At 36.4% G+C, this 19,825-nt stretch overlaps 1 protein-coding gene across 8 annotated transcripts in view; it reads right to left on the reverse strand.

Annotated features, from left to right (window-relative positions):
- Window positions 1-19,825, reverse strand: part of INPP4B (inositol polyphosphate-4-phosphatase type II B) — a 249,236-nt gene that overhangs the window by 155,389 nt on the left and 74,022 nt on the right. For 7 of the 8 annotated variants that reach the window (XM_015861147.2, XM_015861150.2, XM_015861145.2 and 4 more), the window contains 3 exons: window positions 10,166-10,250; window positions 1,930-2,155; window positions 654-698 (listed from right to left, as the gene is read on the reverse strand). In XM_015861147.2, coding sequence (XP_015716633.1) covers window positions 654-698; window positions 1,930-2,020 — 136 coding nt within the window. In that variant the 5' untranslated portion in view covers window positions 2,021-2,155; window positions 10,166-10,250. Of the gene's footprint in view, window positions 1-653; window positions 699-1,929; window positions 2,156-3,670; window positions 3,689-10,165; window positions 10,251-19,825 lie in introns of those variants that run through there. The other variant, XM_015861146.2, reaches the window with a different exon arrangement.

Here is a 19,825-nt window from a genome sequence, read left to right on the forward strand (position 1 = left end):
CATACTTATTTTGTTACGTAATAGAAATATCATACAAGGAGAATTTTCCAAATTGCAAGAAGCAGCCAGATCACTAATTGAAGAGCTCCCCACGTTTCACTACTGAGGATTTTTGAGCCTTGCATATTCAGTGATACAATTAGCACAGACTGATATTTAAAGATTGCGACAGAATGAGGTAATGCAAATTAGGACAACTCCTACCCTATAAGGATAGATTTCTGAATTTATTTTTTATTAAGTTGTTGGGAGGGTTGTTTTGTTTGGTTCGTTTTGGGGTTTTTTTGAAAGAATACATGGTTTAATATAGAGAATACTGTAGGTTTGCAAGCCAAGCTGGCAAAATGCATTATGTGAAGGTGGGAGGGAGGGATGAAATAATACAAAGGACAAATGGAGAATCTTGTAACTGTCAGCTGGAGTGGGACAACCTTGTACATATCTTCAGTCACTTCAATGAATCAAGAACATAAAGCCAAGATTTTAGAAGACACATGAGCAGGCAGATCTCCAGTCTAAATGAACTACAGTTCTTTTATTTACTTATTTTTCTACAGATAATATGTAGTACTACGTAACATTACGTACACAAATTCTTCACACATGCATGCAGGCACACACTGCAACTCTAAGAAGACAAAACTCTATCTTACCAAGACTGAACTCCAGTTTTGGCTCATTTGCAATTCTCTGAATACCTTTCAAAGTTAAGAAAAAGGAGAAAAAAGTTAGAAATAATCTGATTTCAATATCTGGGTGTTTTGATTTGTTTTTTGTACACTGAGGACAAGAAAGAGTATTTTAGTTCCTTTCATTTTGGAGTTCTAGTGCATATTTAACAGGAAGGGTGTAGAGATAATAAAGGAGTGAACCACAGAAGCACAACTATAGAAACACAGAAAGGATGGTAATAAATAATATTTGGTTGTTCACCCTCTGCAGGAAGTAATTGGATCATTTCTACAGTATTGATTAAACTTGTAGAAATGAAACTGTCTCACACTGACATTCATGTACTGTCTCATCATCATCTTGTCATCATCATCAAATGATCATACGTTGTATTCACAAATACCAAACAAACTGGTCGAATTTAGAAGAACCAGGATAGTATAGAAAATAGAAGTTAAGAATCTTGTTGCAGTTTTAAAAATAAAATAGCTGTTTGTGCTCCATTAAAACAATGTTGTAGAATAGGTCTAGTGCCACACTTATCACTATTGTAGCTAATAATTCATATATCTGCAGAAAAAATTAACAGCTGCAAAGTGTCAGTAAAAAATAACAAATAAGATTCCTTATTTATTTTAAAATAAAGCTAAAAAAAATTCTCTGACAACAAATTTCTCAGAGTTCAACTTTTTCACTATCACACTCAGTATATTGGAACATTTTTATGAATATGCTGGATACAGACTTGATTGATAAATCAGACAACTGAAATCCAGTGCATAGCAATACAGCGTGGTTCAGGCCCCCATGAATCAAACATGGCTCAAAATATGCCTAGATGCTTTCAAACCCCAAAGTGCTTTCAAATCACAAAGTAAACTTCTCTAATTTAAGTATCACTAAAGCTTTCTTAACAAAGTTATGAAAGTTATCAGATTATGTCTTACAACAAGTCCACATGTTCACACAGAACGAAAGAACAAAAGAATATTTAACTTTCATAAAGAAAATAGATTAGAGAAAAATGCTAGAAATGTAGTAATTACATATCTGTTTCCCTGAACATTATCTGAGTAACTGAAAAGGTAACAGATAATAATAGAGATAACAGTTATCAGTTTGCTCCATCTGCAACAGCAACTTGTCATCCAACAAATTAAACAGCATTACATACACTGTTTGAGACATTCTCTGTAGTACTACAAATTCTCGTGCATTATTACTGTACCACTCAATAAAACGAGTATGTGCACTTACTCGTAAGCTGTGGCTCTCCTAGACTGTCTATTTGTGATGAAGGGAGAAACTGTTGTGCTTCATCTGATGCTCTCTCCTCTTTGACCTCCATGATCAACCTCCAGAGCTGATGAATTTTATTCCTCAAACTTTGAGTTTGCCTCTTCCAGTGCCACAGACCAAGATTCACAGTCTACTTTTGATGCAGCTTCAGGGTAAGGATCTGGTTCTCCACTCTGAAATTCAGCTATCAGAAAACATTAACACTGTTTTTAGCAATTCTTTCTCAGACAAGGGATCACAACAAAATTGATACCATGCACCATTAAAACCACTATGTTTCTTCTATCACAGACCCATGCACCTCATTTACCTCTTGTATCAAACCCCTATTCTTACATACTTAGTGCAATACAAAGCTTATCCATGGAGTGCTTCCAAAAGCAATTAAAATATTGCTAAATGAGGTGGCAGAATCAAATTGAAATGGGAAGATCTTTTTCAGTACAGATTCTGCAGCTCAGCAGGTACCTATCAGAACTGCTAACATACAGTAGAATTTGATATAGCAGGGGTAGCAGACAGACAGAGGCAGTGGGATTTCACAGAATGTGTTCATCAGTTCTTCTATTAGAGCTGACCTTTAATGCTCAGTGTTTTATTCATTCTTGGCAGAGTACTGCTCATCAATACATAGAGATAATTTAGCATGACATAGTTCCTCTGGAAAGATCTACCAAGTTGTTCATAAGAGTTTCTGCTGTCATTACTATACAAGTCTTGTACTGTTCTGCCTGAAGTCTAATTGTTTAATGATCAGGTTTTTCAAGGACAAATGTAAAAAGGAACAGGGGACATGATTTAGAGGAGGGTTGTTTGTTAGGATAGCATAGTTAGGTTGTGGTTGGACTCAATCTTTTAGGTCTTTTCCAACCTGAGCGATTCTATGGTTCTAAGGAATTAAATAAGTTGAAGCTTCTACGGAAATGCAGGTAAGCAGCAAGGGTCAGTCATTTTATTAGAATTAGCACAGAAACAATAAACAACTCTTGGGCATTTAAAGTTCTGTGACACAGACAACTTCACAAAGTCACAAATTCCATGTGACGTTTTCTGCAATACACACAATTAAGAATGAACTGGAAAAGAAACAAAAATTAAAGTCTCTTTAAAAGATGTTACCAAATGACTCGGAAACATAAACCTCTATCAAGTATCTGTGTTACTTAAAGACATAATAATTTGGTCAAAATCATTTTGACCTGAATGTACCATAGATAATACTGCTGGATGAAACAGAACATTTATGTGCTTTCATAATTAGCTCAAAGCCAAACAACCTAAAAAACTTTCCCATATACAAAGTGAGCTTATTTCCCTTTTCCTAAATTGAGCATCTAACCTTGGGCACTTACCCACATATGTTATTCTAAACCTATTTGCACTTCATAAACTAAGCATCTGTCACTTACAATTAACTATGCTTTTATTGTTATGGAGGACAAAAGATGCAAACCTCAAGTCTGCAAGTCTCTTAAAATGGTGTTGGCACAAATCCCAGCAGAGGTGAAACAAATATTTTTGTCTGGTAGTGGATCTAAGGAAATGTAAAATATGTGGCTGCAGCTGCTGCTAAGAATTCTAGACCAGCAGGTCTACAGAACTCAAAAGGAACAAGAGGGAAGAGGAAAAGGAACTGGTGAAGCATCCTTCTGCTTTTCCAGGTAATTTGAGAAGAGCTAATAAGAGCTCAAAATCTTACCTCTAGCCCCAGAGAGTCTGTGAAACAATGTATTCAGCTCTTGTGACAAGAATATTCACAATCTGGGGGAGATGCAGATGTTCTCCTTATCCCTGTTTACATGCAAGATAGACTTACCTTGAGTGACCAAATCTGAACAAGCTGATGTTTACTGTTTGTGAAACATGAGCTTAGACACAGAAATTTCATCTACAATGTCACATGTGATTTGCTAAGATATATGAGATGCCCTAATCAATATTTAGCATTCATTCTAATTAAAAAATATATATTTCCGGGCACACAAAACACCTGTTTATACCATTCAGCCTTTAAAATCCTAGACACTTTTTAGCAGAAGTGGTTAGGATATCCAACATGCCTTAACTAAAACCTGTTCAACAAACAAATGATTTGCAACCAAAATTTGAATGTGCAGAGGTGTTCTTTTTCTCTCTGCTCTTTATTTACAACTGTAAATAGGAACAGTGATTTTGCCTCAAAACATTCTGCCACTAGCTAAATAAAAAAACATCTGCTTTAGGGGGAAATCAATGTTTTGCAATTGAAATCATTCTATTTATACTTATCTCTCAGACTGCCAAGCACAAAAGGCATGCTGATTCATACTTAATATGCATGTAACCAGAAACTGATAGTGAAATGCAGTAGGAATGGACATAATTCAGCACATTCTGACCTAACAGGTGCCAGTTTTGAGGTCTGGAAATCCATTCTAACCTAATCACTTCAGAACACTACAGGCTGCTATATTTAGGTACTCAAAATTTAGTTCTCTGAAAAGCATATAAAATTTCTCCAAAAATATTAGTCTCTGCCAGCATAGGAAGTTTTATTCTGCAGAACATACAGCTGGTAAGAAACAGTTCAATACACAGAGAAATACAGGCACTGTCTTTATCATTTTCTAAATGTGCATTGGCAAAAATGTCTGTGGCAACAAGGAGAACAGTTTTACTCATATCATAAATCATCATCTTCACTATTATTTTAAATTTGATATAAAAAATTTTTCCTCAGATACCTAAAGTCAGGCTGCAGCAGGGAAGCAAAACTGAGCTGCAATGAGGCTTTCTGAAAAACAAACTGTGTATTGACAATCTTCACATCTAGTGAAGGACTCAAGGAGGGAGTGAACATATTGACAGAATCATATTTGTACTCAGACATCCTACGCCAGAGGATTTCATGGGTGAGCAAAAAAACAAACAAATAAACAAACCTTTTGTACTTAAAACTACAGGGCTTCTGTAGAAAATACAAAAGATCTTGTATTATGCTCTGTTATTGTTGAGATCGGTTAGTTCTGGGGAAAAGATTCAGTCATTCTGTCTCAGACACTGAGATGCTGACATAACCTACAGTAATCTGACAGCATTCATACTGGTGGTAGAACTGTGCAGTGCTAATTGAAATCACTTTATGAGTTGGCACTATACAAAGCTTTGTCCTTAGCTTTTCCCAGGATATCTCACTTGTTTCACAGAAACTAGAAGAGTACTTAAATGAAAGATAACTGCTTGCATACTACAATAACATAAGAGTAAATCTAAATGTATGTCAAGTCGAACATATTCTTCATATTTCCTATTAAACGCTAGACCATAGCTGCAATAAATAACTGTATATCTCACATTTCTACCCTGTCAGATTGAGCTGGTCAGTTGAAATTCAGCTAACCAGCCTCACGGGAAAAGGGAAGGGGGGGAGGAAGCATCACTAATTTTAGTGCATGGCACTGATGCTCAGCATTAGCACTGATATTTGTATAAGACACTAAAAGCAAGCCTACAGCCAAGGTGCCCTTTGTAACATCTACAGGAACAGGTTCTGTAGCAGGGCTCTGTGTTTGCTCTACAACAGGTGGACTTCGTACTTGGGACTACACAAACAGGCATCCACTTGGCCAGCAATAATGTTTTGCTGTACACACATTATTAAGCAAAGTTCTGTAGTCCAGAAACTTCCAAGCTTTCACACTGTATAAGAATCTTCAAACTTCTCTTGACTTCCTGTCCCTCAATACACAGAGAGGACAGAAATAGAGGCACCACATACACTGATGTTATGGGAAGCTCATCTGGTCCGGCGGCTACACTGCTTCTATTCCTTATTTCATTAACAGGGACTCCTGTCAGGGTCAGGAAGCAGATAGAGGGGGAAAAAAAGCCTGTTAAGACTGCCTTTTCTGATACAGACTCTGCACCAATAACTCTTCCTGAAGCTTGACCTCAGCAGAGCTTCTCCAACTGAAGTCAGTATATAAAGTTATGGTCCCTTAGGAATTCTGCAGCTCAAATAAAGAATTCAACCTCTCTGCTCTAACAGAAGGTCTGTCAAATAACAAAACAACACACAGAAAAGCTGAAATTTCCCCAAAGTACTGAAGTCTCTTCTACTCTTATCTCTCTTTAGCTAGAAGTGTATTTTGGTATTAGTTTCATCATACTGGAATAACTTCTTAAATTACGATATTCACATTTTAATTAAACCTAAATTTCCACCAATTTTCAATTCAACAGTATTAACTGCCTCTTTCCTTTGCAAATACTTGGGGAAAAAAATCTTGTTAAACAAGATGCTAATTTTTTTTTAGAATTTGCACTATTTTACCAAATATGTAGAAATACCAGGAAGACTGATCAAGACTGATTAAGGAGAGTTATAAAGTTAATGTTCAACAGAGAACAAAATTAATTACTGTCAGTACTTGAATTAAAACATGTACAAAGCATCTGACCAGTGACTACGATAACAGCCCCTCCTTTTCTAGAGGGTAAAGTTTTTCCCCTTCCATGCCAGTATGCATACATGGAGAATTAAAGGAACCCTGTTCACCCAAACTAGCAAAATGCATGTTCTCAGCAGTGAAAAATGGTTGGGAATATCAGTGAACCACTGTCACTCTAAAATACAAAGCACTGTCACAGCTAACCAGCATATGCTGTAATAAAAGCAGAATGAAGCTTTGATACGTAAATTATATCTGCAGGATATTTCTAATACAGACATCAGAGGCATTTAATTCACAAAGCTGACTGAATTCTATATGCTGATGCATTTCATGTTCAAATTGGTAATGATGAAATCATCCCATGGTTACTCATGATGCTATGCTAATCTTCCTTTGAAACTTAAATTCTCAATCAAAGATAAGGAATTTAATTAAGAATTTTATCTTCTATGGTTGGGTTTTTGTTTTTCTTTTATTTATTTTATTTTGCAATTCTAAAATAAACTTTTGGGAATTACCATTATCATCTGCAATTAACTTCCCATAGAAGCTCACAAAAAAGATTGAAGTATTCGAAATAAATACGGCACGATACAGAAATTTGTTTCCTCTGGTTGTCTACTGCGCTGTAATAATTTGTTTCTTCTAATACCAGCAGGCTTTAAAACATGCTCTACCCTTTTGCTGCCCGAACAGCACACCTGTACAGACCACACAAGTATTTAAGCACCACAATGAACATTACTGAATGCAGCATTCACTGAATGCTGAATAAAGCTTTTGCACAGAAATGGACTCTTTTTGCAAAAAGGAAGCTGAACCATAACTCTACATCAGTTGAGGCAAGCTTCAGAGATCTCAATCCTCTATTCAGTTCTGGAAGAGTAACCTTGTGCATGCCTCAGTTAGTCCATCTACAAAATGGGAAGTGATACTGACCTGCCTTCCCAAACCAGCAACGTTTAAGGAAACAAAATTTTCCATGTGGTTTACGTACCACTTGCAAATGGAAAAAGGGAATGCTTGCCATCTTAGGGGTATTTCTACATGCAGACCTTTTGCCTGACACTCTTGCAAGATGTGCCAGTTAACAATAATGTTGCAGCAGAAACCCTGTAGTCTTCCAGTCTTCCCTCACCCTTCCCCTTGCCTCATGAGCCCTACCTGGATGCTAGAGTTTCTTACTTCTTACTGAGAAACTACACACAGTCCACCTCTGGACCCTCCCCAAGAGCTCCACATCCTCCCTGTAGTGGGGGCCCCAGGCCTGGACACAATACTCCAGATGGGGCCTCACATTGATCTAGATAACTCTCTGACAGTTTTTATCTTGCTGTCTGCCAGCACCATGCCAAAAGTGAAACTTCAGTTTGCTCTTATGTAGTTGCTCTAGAGAGATCTGTGAACAGTTATACCCTCTATCCTGCTTTCACCTGAACATACTAAAGCCCTCTATACAAATCTTAGTTTTTTCTTTTTCCCTTTCTCTTTTGGCACCCAGTGTATGGATAACTGAATGGCCATCTAGTGATAATGCAACTTGTCTTTCATGAGAAAAGCCCCCACTGACAAAGAATTTCATTCTCAAGGTCCTTTTTTTTCCCACCTCTTGTCATCTGAATCCTAGTTTTTCCTAGAGTACACTGAGTATTATTTCACCTCTTTTGGTATTTACCCTTATTCACTATAGAGTATACTATCTTTACTCCTCTTCACTTTTGTTTTAATATCTCACAATACCCTAGCCTGCTTCCTTCCTTTCCCATCCAATAAATCATTTGCCAACCTCTTGCCCTTATTCTCTAGCACAGGAAAACTGCCAAGTTTGAAATCCATTTCTCTTCAACCTGTCTGTCTCTTCCTCTGTCTTCTGCTGTATTCCTTTGCTCACTTTCCAGGTATTCATCATCCTTTGATGGCTCTGCATACCCAAATTTTTCTATACTGTTTTTTCTTTTTTCCTTAAACACATTCTTTAAAGACCTTTCAGACATCTCACCCTTACTTTTACCTACACTACTAGCCTCCAAACTCAGTCTTTTAGATGGTTTGTCTCTCAAGTAATAACTTCTGTTCCTAACTATGAGAGTACATTTCTTTTTCCTTACAAACTGCCAATCTCTTTTTCTCCATAGGCAGCCTGAATTGCTCACTCAGTACTCACTGTTGTCTAATTCCCCAGTGTTTGGACTGAAAATCTGCCAGCCTCACTGTCACAGGAGCTTTCCTGTTTGCTGGCTTCAAAGCCAACTGAAAAAATCATGGTAGTAATTATAACCGATTTCTTGCTATGGCAATGCTATAGCAGCATTGTGTTCCAGCATTATAAAAGAAGTGCCAGAAGGGAATTGGAATGACTGTATTTATAACCAACCTTAACATCACCACCTCATAAAGCCAATGATTCCAATTAATGAAGTAGAATCAATAAAGGCATAATTACAATAGCCTCAATTTGAGAGTCAATGGTGATCATTCAGCTACTATAGTTATGCAAAGTAATGCTTTGAAAACCAAAAAGTTCTTTTTAATGCAGCATATCTCAACATTAAGCAGAAGATGTGAGATTTAATTCCATTAAATGCAGGATTGGACCTGTTCCTCAAAATTATACTCAGAAAAGGAAAAAACCCACAATGAGTATATCTTTAAGTCTCAGCCTTCTCAAATGCAACCAAACACTATGAATCACTTCAAGGAAGCGAGAATAGAAGTTAACAGAATTAATGAAATATTTTTGTTTTAGTGAGCTGGAGATTTTGGTGCTTCCAAAAACATAAGGTAGGGATTTCTGCTCAGAGCAGGCCATCAGGTCTACGAACACAGCATAAGCTTTTTTCCCCCCTATGGCCAATTTTACTAACCCACCAGCACTACTCTCAGGCTAGCATGACCCTACCGCATAGAACAGATTCATCCATCTCTCAACTACAGCATGTACTTTGAATGATCATACTTAGACAGATATCACACAAGTATTTAAATGAAATGCATTTTTCAGTTTCATGTGTGCAATTTATATTATACACTTTGAAGCCAGACACTTTGAAAATGAAACATTTAAGAATTCTTCACGTATCAGAGTCTCATTTTACTGTATGGCTGGAAATAATAAAAACTCAGACAGAATACTGGACAGAATAAAAATACGTAACAAAATCTTCACTTTCGCAGATTGAGATAGGCAGAATTGAATTGTTTTCTAACACTGTTAAAACTAACAGAAAGAGGCAAATTGGCCCAAAGAATTCAAAACTCTGCAATAGTAACTCAATGAACCCGCTCCATAAAAAAAAATAAATTAACATAATGGTTGAATTTCTCCTGCAGAGAAAGCTACAACAGCATTTTCCCAAATGAAAGACTTTATACTAAAATAGTGGTTCTGATTTCTACAAAATACTTCCCTCTTTCAAATTTCTGCTTCTTGTTGTTTTTTGAACAGTCAAAAAACTAATTCAGTGAATGAAAAGCTGATGAGACCAAAAAAAAAGGAAAACCAAAGGATCAAATTTATTGCTACAGAAAGATGATTTTTATTTTAGAAAAAAATAATAGCTACAGCTTTTAGGGTCTGTTTGACAGCATTAATTCATAGAGCAACATTTAGACGTGAGCATCGTTAACAGACAAGTGATCACTAAGTAATCTAAGTAAGCTAAGCTTAAGGCAAAGTTCCAGTGTACAAGTGGCTGCATTTTGTTTTTTGTTGACTGAAATAAAAAATTCACACTGAACATACTGAGTTGTGTCTTACTTACTGAGAATTATTGAAACATCTGTTTTACTCTTGAACTCCAGAGCCCAGCACCACTCCAGGATTACCACTTCGGAGGCTTCAGAACTCTGTGAGACATAAAAATGACAAAACATTAGGATCTGAAACCTGACAGGGAAGTCCTTCTGTTCAGCTGTTAACAGCCAGCACAGTATGTAGCCAGAAAGACACAAAGAATAATAGTCAGTAAGCAGATGGATAAAGGCATTCTTTAATTACCATTATGTGCTACCCTACTTCAGCTCAATGGGAATGAACTGTTTGAAAGGGCCACAAATGAAACTAAGAAAAAAAAAAACTCGATATCTTTTTCATACCATAGGTTTGGGTACCACTTTATTTTTAAATAAATCAGATAAGTCCATCTCATTCCAACTTCCATATTTACCACTAATGCTGAATGAAAAATTCAGATACTAATAGTATTTCCAACTGAACAAAACATGCAATCCTGCAATATCTATTTAATTTTCATTTTAAAAGGATTTCTTTATCATAAATTGAAACTTCAAATGTTGTCTCTAGCTATGAAATTCAAATAGCATTAAGTGATATGGACTTATGGCAGAGTGTAATATGATCCAAGTTACCAGTATCCTTTTCTCGGGAGTGCTATGCAGGGATGAAGCCTCTTTTACTTTAGTAAGTCTGACTCATTTTTCAAGCAGAGCGAGGTAATCAATCATATCCGTAGAATTGATCTTTTTTTCTTCAGAACTCTTTTTATCCATTTTTTATCCTTAATCACTAGAATATGCATCCATACATTTCCTCACTGCAGGATCCCAACTTGTCGGAGTTTTCATTCTCATACTTCAGTGAGATTCTAAAGGGACTAATGTAAACTATTCCTTTAATGTTCCTTTCTTAAATATTTCTTTACTCCACATGCCACATTTAAACATTCCACCAGAAGAAGGAACTTAAGGTTCCATATATTTAATGTTGTGTATAACTTTTTAAAACAGCTTATAGCATCTGTCTCTCATATAAGCTTGCTCGCCTACTTATTTGCTACATCTATACCATGCCATTTGGCCTGCCAGGAACAGATCCAAGTTTTTTGTTGCTGTTGTTTGTCTGTTTGTTTTTGACAGTTTTCTGCTCATTTTTTAAATAGACAGCTTGATTCTACGTTTTCTGAAAAAAAAAAAATTCTCCTCACTTACCTAACACTACCATGGACTTTCATGGCACTGATGGTCTTTCATGAACAAAACACATGGGAGAAAATTTAACTCAGTTCTAATGCTTAGATTAGACAGTTTTGAATCACGAGTAACAAACAGGAAACACTTCACAAAGTCTGCCAATGATTTCAGACAATCACAGAATGGCTTGGATTGAAAGAGACCTTGAAGCCCACATAGCTTCAACCCTCCTGCTGTGTGCAGGATTGCCAGCCACTACATCAGGCTACCCAAAATCTCACCCAACCTGGCCTTCAGTGCCTCCAGAGATAGGGAATCCACAGTTTCTCAGGGCAGCATGTTACAGTGCCTCACCAACCTTCAGAGTGAAAAGCTTCCTCCTAACCTCAGGCTCCCCTATTTTGGTTTAAAACCATACTCCCTTGTCTCATCACTACTAGACCATGCAAAAAGTCAGTCCCCCTCCTGCTTATTAGCTCCCTTTAGGTACTTGGAGGCCACAATGAGGTCTCTCTGGAGCCTTCTCTTCTCCAGGTTAAACTAGCCAAGCTTCCTCAACTTCATAGGAGACTTGCTCTAGCCCTCTGATCATGTTTGTAACATGCTCTGGACCCACTCCAACATCTCCACATCTTTCTTGTGTTGGGAGTCCCAGGCTTGGACTAAGTACTTCAGATAGAACCTCGTAAAGGCAGTGCAGAGGGAAATTAAGCACCTCCCTGTGCCTGCTGACCACCTCTCTTTTGATGCAGCTCAGCTGGTTCCTTACTCTAGAACTGGCCATCAAAGCACAATCAAAGCACAGGTGACAAAAGTTTAGAATACAATGAGGGGGGGGGGGGGGGGTGAAAGGTAGTATTCTACAGGCTGAAGAATACCCAGTGTATCACCTAAAGGAAAGAGAACACTAATGAAACAGCGCAGTAAACCTTGAAGACATATTATGGGGTAATTATAACCCAGATATGATTTTCAAGTGCTATCACGAGGTATTCTTTGAGACCCAGAGAAAGCAAAATCGACGATCTATATCTTAAAGTCCTTATAAGAAAACCGCTAAAAGTCAGCTTAGGAAATCAGGCAATAACACTTCAAAAACTAACCAACAGTTTAACTAGAATCAGCACTCTACAACTATGTCTGTTTTAACTCTTCAAATTTTGAATCAAGACATCAAAATCTACATAGTCTTCCAACTAATATTTACAAGACAAGTGTAACAAGACAATGCAACCTGATTCCTTCAACCGAACTGGCTGAACTGAGTACAGGAAAGACTTCTGCCTGCCTTTGTCCAAAAAAAATATTCAAGTCCTATTTAATAGCTTTACCCCTTGTCATACATACAGAAGATAGTTGTTCTGTTGATATTCAAGCTGTATAGATGAAACCTGCTAGTGTGACAACTCTCTAGACACAGCATTTTCTCCAAACCTCAGGTGGGCAGAAAATGGAAGCCTGCCACTATATAAAGATAATTAACTTTCTGGTGCATGGCTTTCAGAGAAGTCAGGCACACAAAAAAGCCAGGAATAAGAAATCAGTCTCCCTCTAGTTTGCTCTAGTTTCTGCAACTTAAAGGCTTCGTGTTCAGGTTTATAAATGAAAACATACGCATAATACAAACAGCATACACCTAAACAGAACAGCTATCATATAAATAACAGAGATTGTATTACCAATGTGTGTCAAACAATGCAGTGTGGACAAACGTCTCAGCTGACAAACAACAAAAGCTACAAACACAAGAATGGAAGGTAAAGAGTAGTTCAAGTTTTCTGCATTTTGGAATGGCAGATACCAGATAACAAAAGCCTCTCTTCGGGGAGGAATTACTCCATGCTCTATAGCAATGCAAGCTGGGAGGAAGTAGCTCCACAGTTTCAAATAAATTTGTACACTCCTCCAAGATGCACAACCAAGTGCCAAGTTGAGAAGATGTGCAGTTATTTTTTCTACATACGTTAGAGAACAAGAAGGAAAACAAGATAGAAAGATAAAAGCATAGAGCTGCCACAAGAGAAAGCAGATACTGCTGTGAAACAGTTCCACACCCGGACGCAAAATTGAAGAAAAAGAACTTCAGAATTACTACTGTAATATTAATAGACTTCTAGTCATTTAGATGAGCTGTGCTCTATCTGGCACATAAGGATCTAATTAGAAAGTTATTTATGAATGAAATAACAAAATGGTTATCAAGGGATTACACATCTCTGACAGAGATCAGCTTTGTCCAATATCTAAAGGGACTCTACATTACACTCTTGATTTACATAATGGATAAGTCATTTTCAACCTCTATTTATAAGTATTCTTGCAAGGAAAACAAGTTACCAACAGAAATTATGTGGAAACCTCATAAAATTATTAAAATGGACACAACTGTAGTCACACAGAAGTAACAAAATTTTACAGCGATATATCCATTACGAAAAAGACCAAAAACCCACTAATTAAAAAGGGACTGCATAACATAAGCAAGTATACAGCTTGAGCATCTCAAAATGTTGCTTGCTTTAAACACTGGCAAAGATTATTCAGTACAATTTCAACCATCTGAAATCTTCTCTAACTATATATTCTATTGCCAAATTCATATTCCCAGCCTATTCAGTACTGCAAAGCTTATGACCCACACTGTGTGATAAGGAAGGTAAGGCACAGCCACCTTTACAAACTGTCAGCTCAATGAAAGACACTCAAGTCATCATCTTCCCTACTATGATTAAGCAGTCACGTAATGCCACTAAATGCCAACTTCTTGCTGACAATAATACCACTGATTTACATTCACTGTGGAAAATTCTGTTGACTTACATAACTGAATAAATCCTGCAGAACAGACAAGTGCTTTTAATGAACTATTAACTTTAATAAATGTGAATATTTAACCAATATTCTTTAAATTTTAAAATGCATTAATAATAATGTGTAAACATTTTAATTCACACTCTATATTAAATCAATTTATTATGCATAAACATTATTTTAAAAATACAAATTAAACACATTCTACACAAAGCCTGAAAGGACCTCAAATTACCATTCTCATCTGAAGTTCATTAAACAGAGTTCAGATTTGAATTAGTTAAGTTATATTTTGTGTGCAACTTGAGTGCCATATCACAACATATACCTCAGATAACATGATTTGAAAAATATTGTTTTACATTTTTTGTCTGTCTTCTTAGCGAGATAGAAAAAAAGCTTACATTATTAATATTGGCTCAGCTCCCAATATACTGCCTTCAAAAATAGCCTAGAAAAAAGAAATGAATGTTAACCATACTTTGAAACAAGACACTGGCAGCTTGATTACAGTTTTTACCAGTTTTAGCAGTACCAGAAGGGTAAGGAAGGCAGAATACCAAAACGATATCACTACAGAAATTGTGTATTTGTAAAATGCATTATCTTTGCATATTTAAAGGTTGACAATGAAGGATGTTTCTTTCCATGTCTGCCAGTTCTCATTACGTTATAGCAACTCTCACAACATCTGGCATAATTTTCAGTAATTCCCAATTGCTGGAGCTACAACATCACAAGCTTTTATTATAATTCTCAGCCCTTCTGCAGGTGGGGGGTTTCAGGAGGGAATCTAAGCATTCAAAGCTACCAGGTTCCCAAAGCATATTGCTATTTTTATTGCTTTAAAAACAAAGTATGATTTTAAGCTATATTTCTAATACTTAAGGGTCATGCAACTACTCAAATCTTGTGATTGTAATACTTCTTTACAAAGAAGTAATTTCTACGGAAATTTCCTTACTGAACTCAATTTGAATCATGAGAGCTTACATCAATCCCATAAAAAAAAAGGCTCAGCTGTAAGAGCCAAAGAGATAAATAACCTCCTTCCAACAGGATGCCCAATGAGTGAGAATGATGGGAAGAACACCAGCCCCTCACCTGGGAACAATTACTTTGTCCTTCATGATGCATGGACATACGCACAGCTCTCCCCAAGATTTCCCCTCCACTCTTATTTCTCCTCTTTTCTGCAGCTAAAGCAACAGCAACCCTCTGGCTCCTTCCCAAGCTCAGAGCAATGTGAGCAGGTTTGCTGGAGTACTGCTCTGCTTTCAGCCCTGCCTCTGGTTTCTGTGCCAAACACAGGCAATGCCTGGTCCTTTTTCCCTGAGGAACAAAATTAGGCCCATTATTTCATATGCGCAAAAATTTTCTATATTTTATATTTGAGGGAAAAACAAAGCAACCAACAAAAGAAATCACACTACACAGAAGCCCAAACCTTTAAGGGAGAAAAAAAAAAGACTTAAAAAGCTTCTAGCTTTATTTGAACATAATCTATTCATATGTTAGGTTATTTGAAAGAAGACTAACTAAGCACAGACAACTATTAAAAAGAAGAAAAGTACATTCATGCAAACAATTGACTCAGGATAAAGATAGTCTGATATCAGTAGAGGGACAGTACTCATAAAAAAGTCACTTGATCTCTCAGGCTATCCACAAGGGAAACCAACAAACCTCTTCCCAGTCACAAGCTGTGAAACAAAGGCTGCAGTTTTACAGGCAAACTGACATAACAGCTAAAATTCATAACTGTGCTAGGTACCAAATATATCTAATGGGCCATAAAATAAAAGTTATGTGCTCAGTATGATTTCTTCCTCCACAGCCAGCCCATCAGATTCCACCAGCCATAAACAGCCTGATCCTTCCCCTTCAAGATATAGCTGCTTTCTCACATCTCTCCCCTTTATCAAGAACTTCTATTCTCTTCTTGCCCCTCCTCCAAGAAATTACCTTTTCATTCTGAGATGCTAAATTTGATCTAATTGATGCAAGCAATTACCTTCACCTTTACTTCCGTTTGAATATTGCTGGTTTGATTTCAGACCTTAAAGGCTTTTGATTTGTAATCAAGCGTTTGTCACTACTCAGCTGTAGAAGTCAGCCTAATTGATGACATAGTCTCTGACTGCTGATCCCATTCTTCATCACCACAGATGGCAGAGAAAAAAAAATGGGAGTGATGACCCCACAGACAGAAGATTTCACAAAGGCATCTTCAACAGGTAAGCAAAGCAAGGTTAACAGGTAAATATGTGCAAGCAAGAAGGATACTGACTTACTTGAGCAGGTACATCACAGTACATTTAAACACAAACTAAATTCAGTGACTTTACGTACAATGCAAATAAGGTTTCCAAAGTTATCCATATAGGAGATATCATTTTTATAAAATGATCTGTCAATACATTAGAGCAAACTGTAATCTGTTCTTAGATCTAGCCACCCTCCTTCTGTAAATAAAACTTTTCTTTTTAAACTTCGCAGTAATCCAAGTACAAACAACAAATCCACAAAGTTCAGCCATGGCCCATGGCTGCAGGCTACAGCTGTGCTATCATTCTTCAAAGCCAAAAGCACAAGACAGAAAGGACAATCCACACAGGCTGCTATCAGTGAGCGTTCCAGAGTCTCAGACACATAAGTATCATGTTCTACATGCAAAGCAGGTACAAAAACAAAGGCATTTTAAGATTCGTTTACTGATTTGTAATTATCTAGAAATTACCTACTGATTACATGATCAACAGGCATTAAATATTTCTTTATTTACATCTAAATGCTATTTCAGTACATTTTATGTGTCTCAGAATAGTGATCAAATTATAGTCTAGGATACCACGTGCTGCCAATGAACAGCAAGCATCAAACAGACTGTTGAAGTTAATGGTAAATGACAAACTCTACCATGCTTTAAAACAAATATCATTCATGGAGTCATAACACAAATATTCAAACCACTGGCTCAATACATAGGTACATATACTCAGAGAAATCAGGGCATCTATCTTTTTAAAGCATTCCGCTTTAAAGATACAAACTTTGCTCAAAGTGATCTACTAATTCAATGTTTTGATATTCATTGAGAAAAACAAGTACATTACCTTCCAACAGATGCACTTAAGTTTGTGATGTTAAACGTGACTTCATTAAAAGGCTACGAAGCTGTGTAAAGTTATCTGGTAGTACTTGTATAGTGACTCAAATTTATGCTTCAAGTTGCAAAGAACTACTGCACTTCCTAAACTAAAACTAACTCTACATGTAATATTCAGGGAAAACAGTGGGAGTTACACAGAACAAAAAAAAAACAAACAACAAACTAACCACACATAAACACATCACACCACTGTAGTAAAATTAAGCTCTATTTAAAAAAATAGAGACAGAGAGAGAGAAATAGAGAAAAAGAGAAGTCTTCCAGAAAATTTTGTAGACCATGTAGTCCAACTCAAGAGTTTCACAACCCTTAAGTTACTGAAGTGCCACCTTATTTCCAGCTGATGTATTCCAAACTAAAAACATCATTAAAGATGTTCAGAAGGTTTCCTTAAAGACTATTAATGAAAGTTTTAAAAACACTCAAATGAGAGGGACAAAGAAAAAAAAAAGTACACAGTGTTACTTATGCATGTTTTTTAAATTTACATTGAATATCTGCTCATCAACACAACCAATGAGAACAGGCTATTCTGCCCATAGGTAAAATCAGTACCTATCTTCTCAACAGCTTATTTTTGTCTGTTTAATGCCCACTACTATTGAACATTCTTAAACAAAAGCAGCCAGAGGTGGAAAGTCTTACCCAGTAAGGGATACAGAAAAGAAATCAGAAAAATATGGAAAGGAGTAGTGGAGGTAGAAGCTTAGAATCGCAGAATCATGGGAAGACCTCTAAGATCATCCAGTCCAATTATCCAAATATCACTAATATTTCTCGCTATGTAGAAGATATACAACAGTTTTGATGTACACAAGAGGACAATGTGGAAGACTGAAGAGTTCATACAGCTGAGCTAGACATGACTTTCATTTTTACCTCTGAAAATCTGAGGTTGGATATAAACTGTAAATCTAACTAATGCAATAACTGTCTCCTAATTTGTAGGGAATGTTTTTATTTAGCAAGTATGTCAAAGGCTGATGCTGTGCAGCCATAGGCAGAGAAAGCATTTCTAGCAGAATTCACAGCAGATCATCCCTAAAGAAAATTTAGCTTTATTTACAACATAATGATACATTAGTAGTCTCAAAAGAATCTGCATATTTGAGTAGTCCAAATAAGTAGTACAGTTTGCTTACGAAATATAAATGAACATATGCACATATACATACACAAACCGAGTATATTAAATACTATGCAAAGTTAGGTTGAATGTGTAACAACACAAATGAGAAGCTTTTTCAAAGTAGAACAAGAACATATGCTTTTCCTGTGAACAAAGCAACATTAAAACGATAGCACAGCAGAGACTTGCTAAATAGATATGAAGAAATAAGCTGGTTTTTTTTTTTGTTGTTGTGATATAATTGTTCATACTGGACTTGTACATCTTTACCTAAAGCATTCTAAAAGCTTACTGGCATTCCACAGTAATTTTACTGCATGCTTACTGAGTAGGTATAAGATAATAACCTTTATCTTGTCCTTTTGCATTTTCATTCTCGCTTGGTCATAAAAAGACAGGTTCAAGATTCTGAAACAATTCTTTCAAATACTCAATTACAGATAACAGTAATTAACTTTCCCAAAAGCAGTTTCAGAACAAAATTAAAATACATTCATGTTTCTTATTAAAAGGAAGGTGCAACTGAAAGCACTGAATTAATGATGATGAAACTACACAGTGTTCTGGAAATGTCAATGCTTATTGTAAAATAACAGCTTTGAAATACTTTTCAGAGGCAAGTTCAATCTTCATTTGGTCTTCGCAGTCTGACTTGAAGCTGTAATTACTAGTCTCAATAAGATGGGGGAAAAAAATCCATAGATGACATACTTTAGCTCCAATCATAAATAGCAAACCAAAAGCATTCCAATACACATTACAAATGCTTAAGTGCAATTGTAACCATGGTATTCTCTGGAAATTTGTAGAACCATGCTCATTTTATCCTCACAGACACTGAAATAAGCAGTAACTCCACTTCAAAAATATTTCCAATTTGTCTCTACAATGTTTTCAAAGGTGCAGCAGCACAAGTAAATTTGTCCACCAGAAACACATCTACAGATGCAAAGTATCCACCTGCAAATATACATTCTTAGAAAGCTTACATGTACTGTTATGCATTTGATCCTTTTTGGTTTTAATAACAAACTTTTCTTCTACACTGTTAAATTCTTCACTACAGAGTTTCAGCAGCAACCCAGAGGCAAAGTAGAGAGTGAACAAGCAGCAGAAGGAAGCAGCCGCTGTGTGCAATAAGTTTATAGCTATTTTTTTTATGTTTCCATCTACTTGTGTTATTCTCTACCTAGAGCAAAACATAACATTCCCCAACAAACTTTCAGAAACATTTCTTTTTCAGCAGGTCTCATCACTGCTTTGGCATTTCATCACCACCAAGAGCCATTTATTGCTTCATATATCATCTCACTGTAATTGCAGTGCCTTAAACACTGAGAGTACAGTTCAGTACTCCCCAGGCAACTGATCAAAATGACA

The sequence above is a fragment of the Coturnix japonica genome, chromosome 4, assembly GCF_001577835.2.
Source record: "Coturnix japonica isolate 7356 chromosome 4, Coturnix japonica 2.1, whole genome shotgun sequence".
Lineage (NCBI taxonomy): Eukaryota > Metazoa > Chordata > Aves > Galliformes > Phasianidae > Coturnix > Coturnix japonica.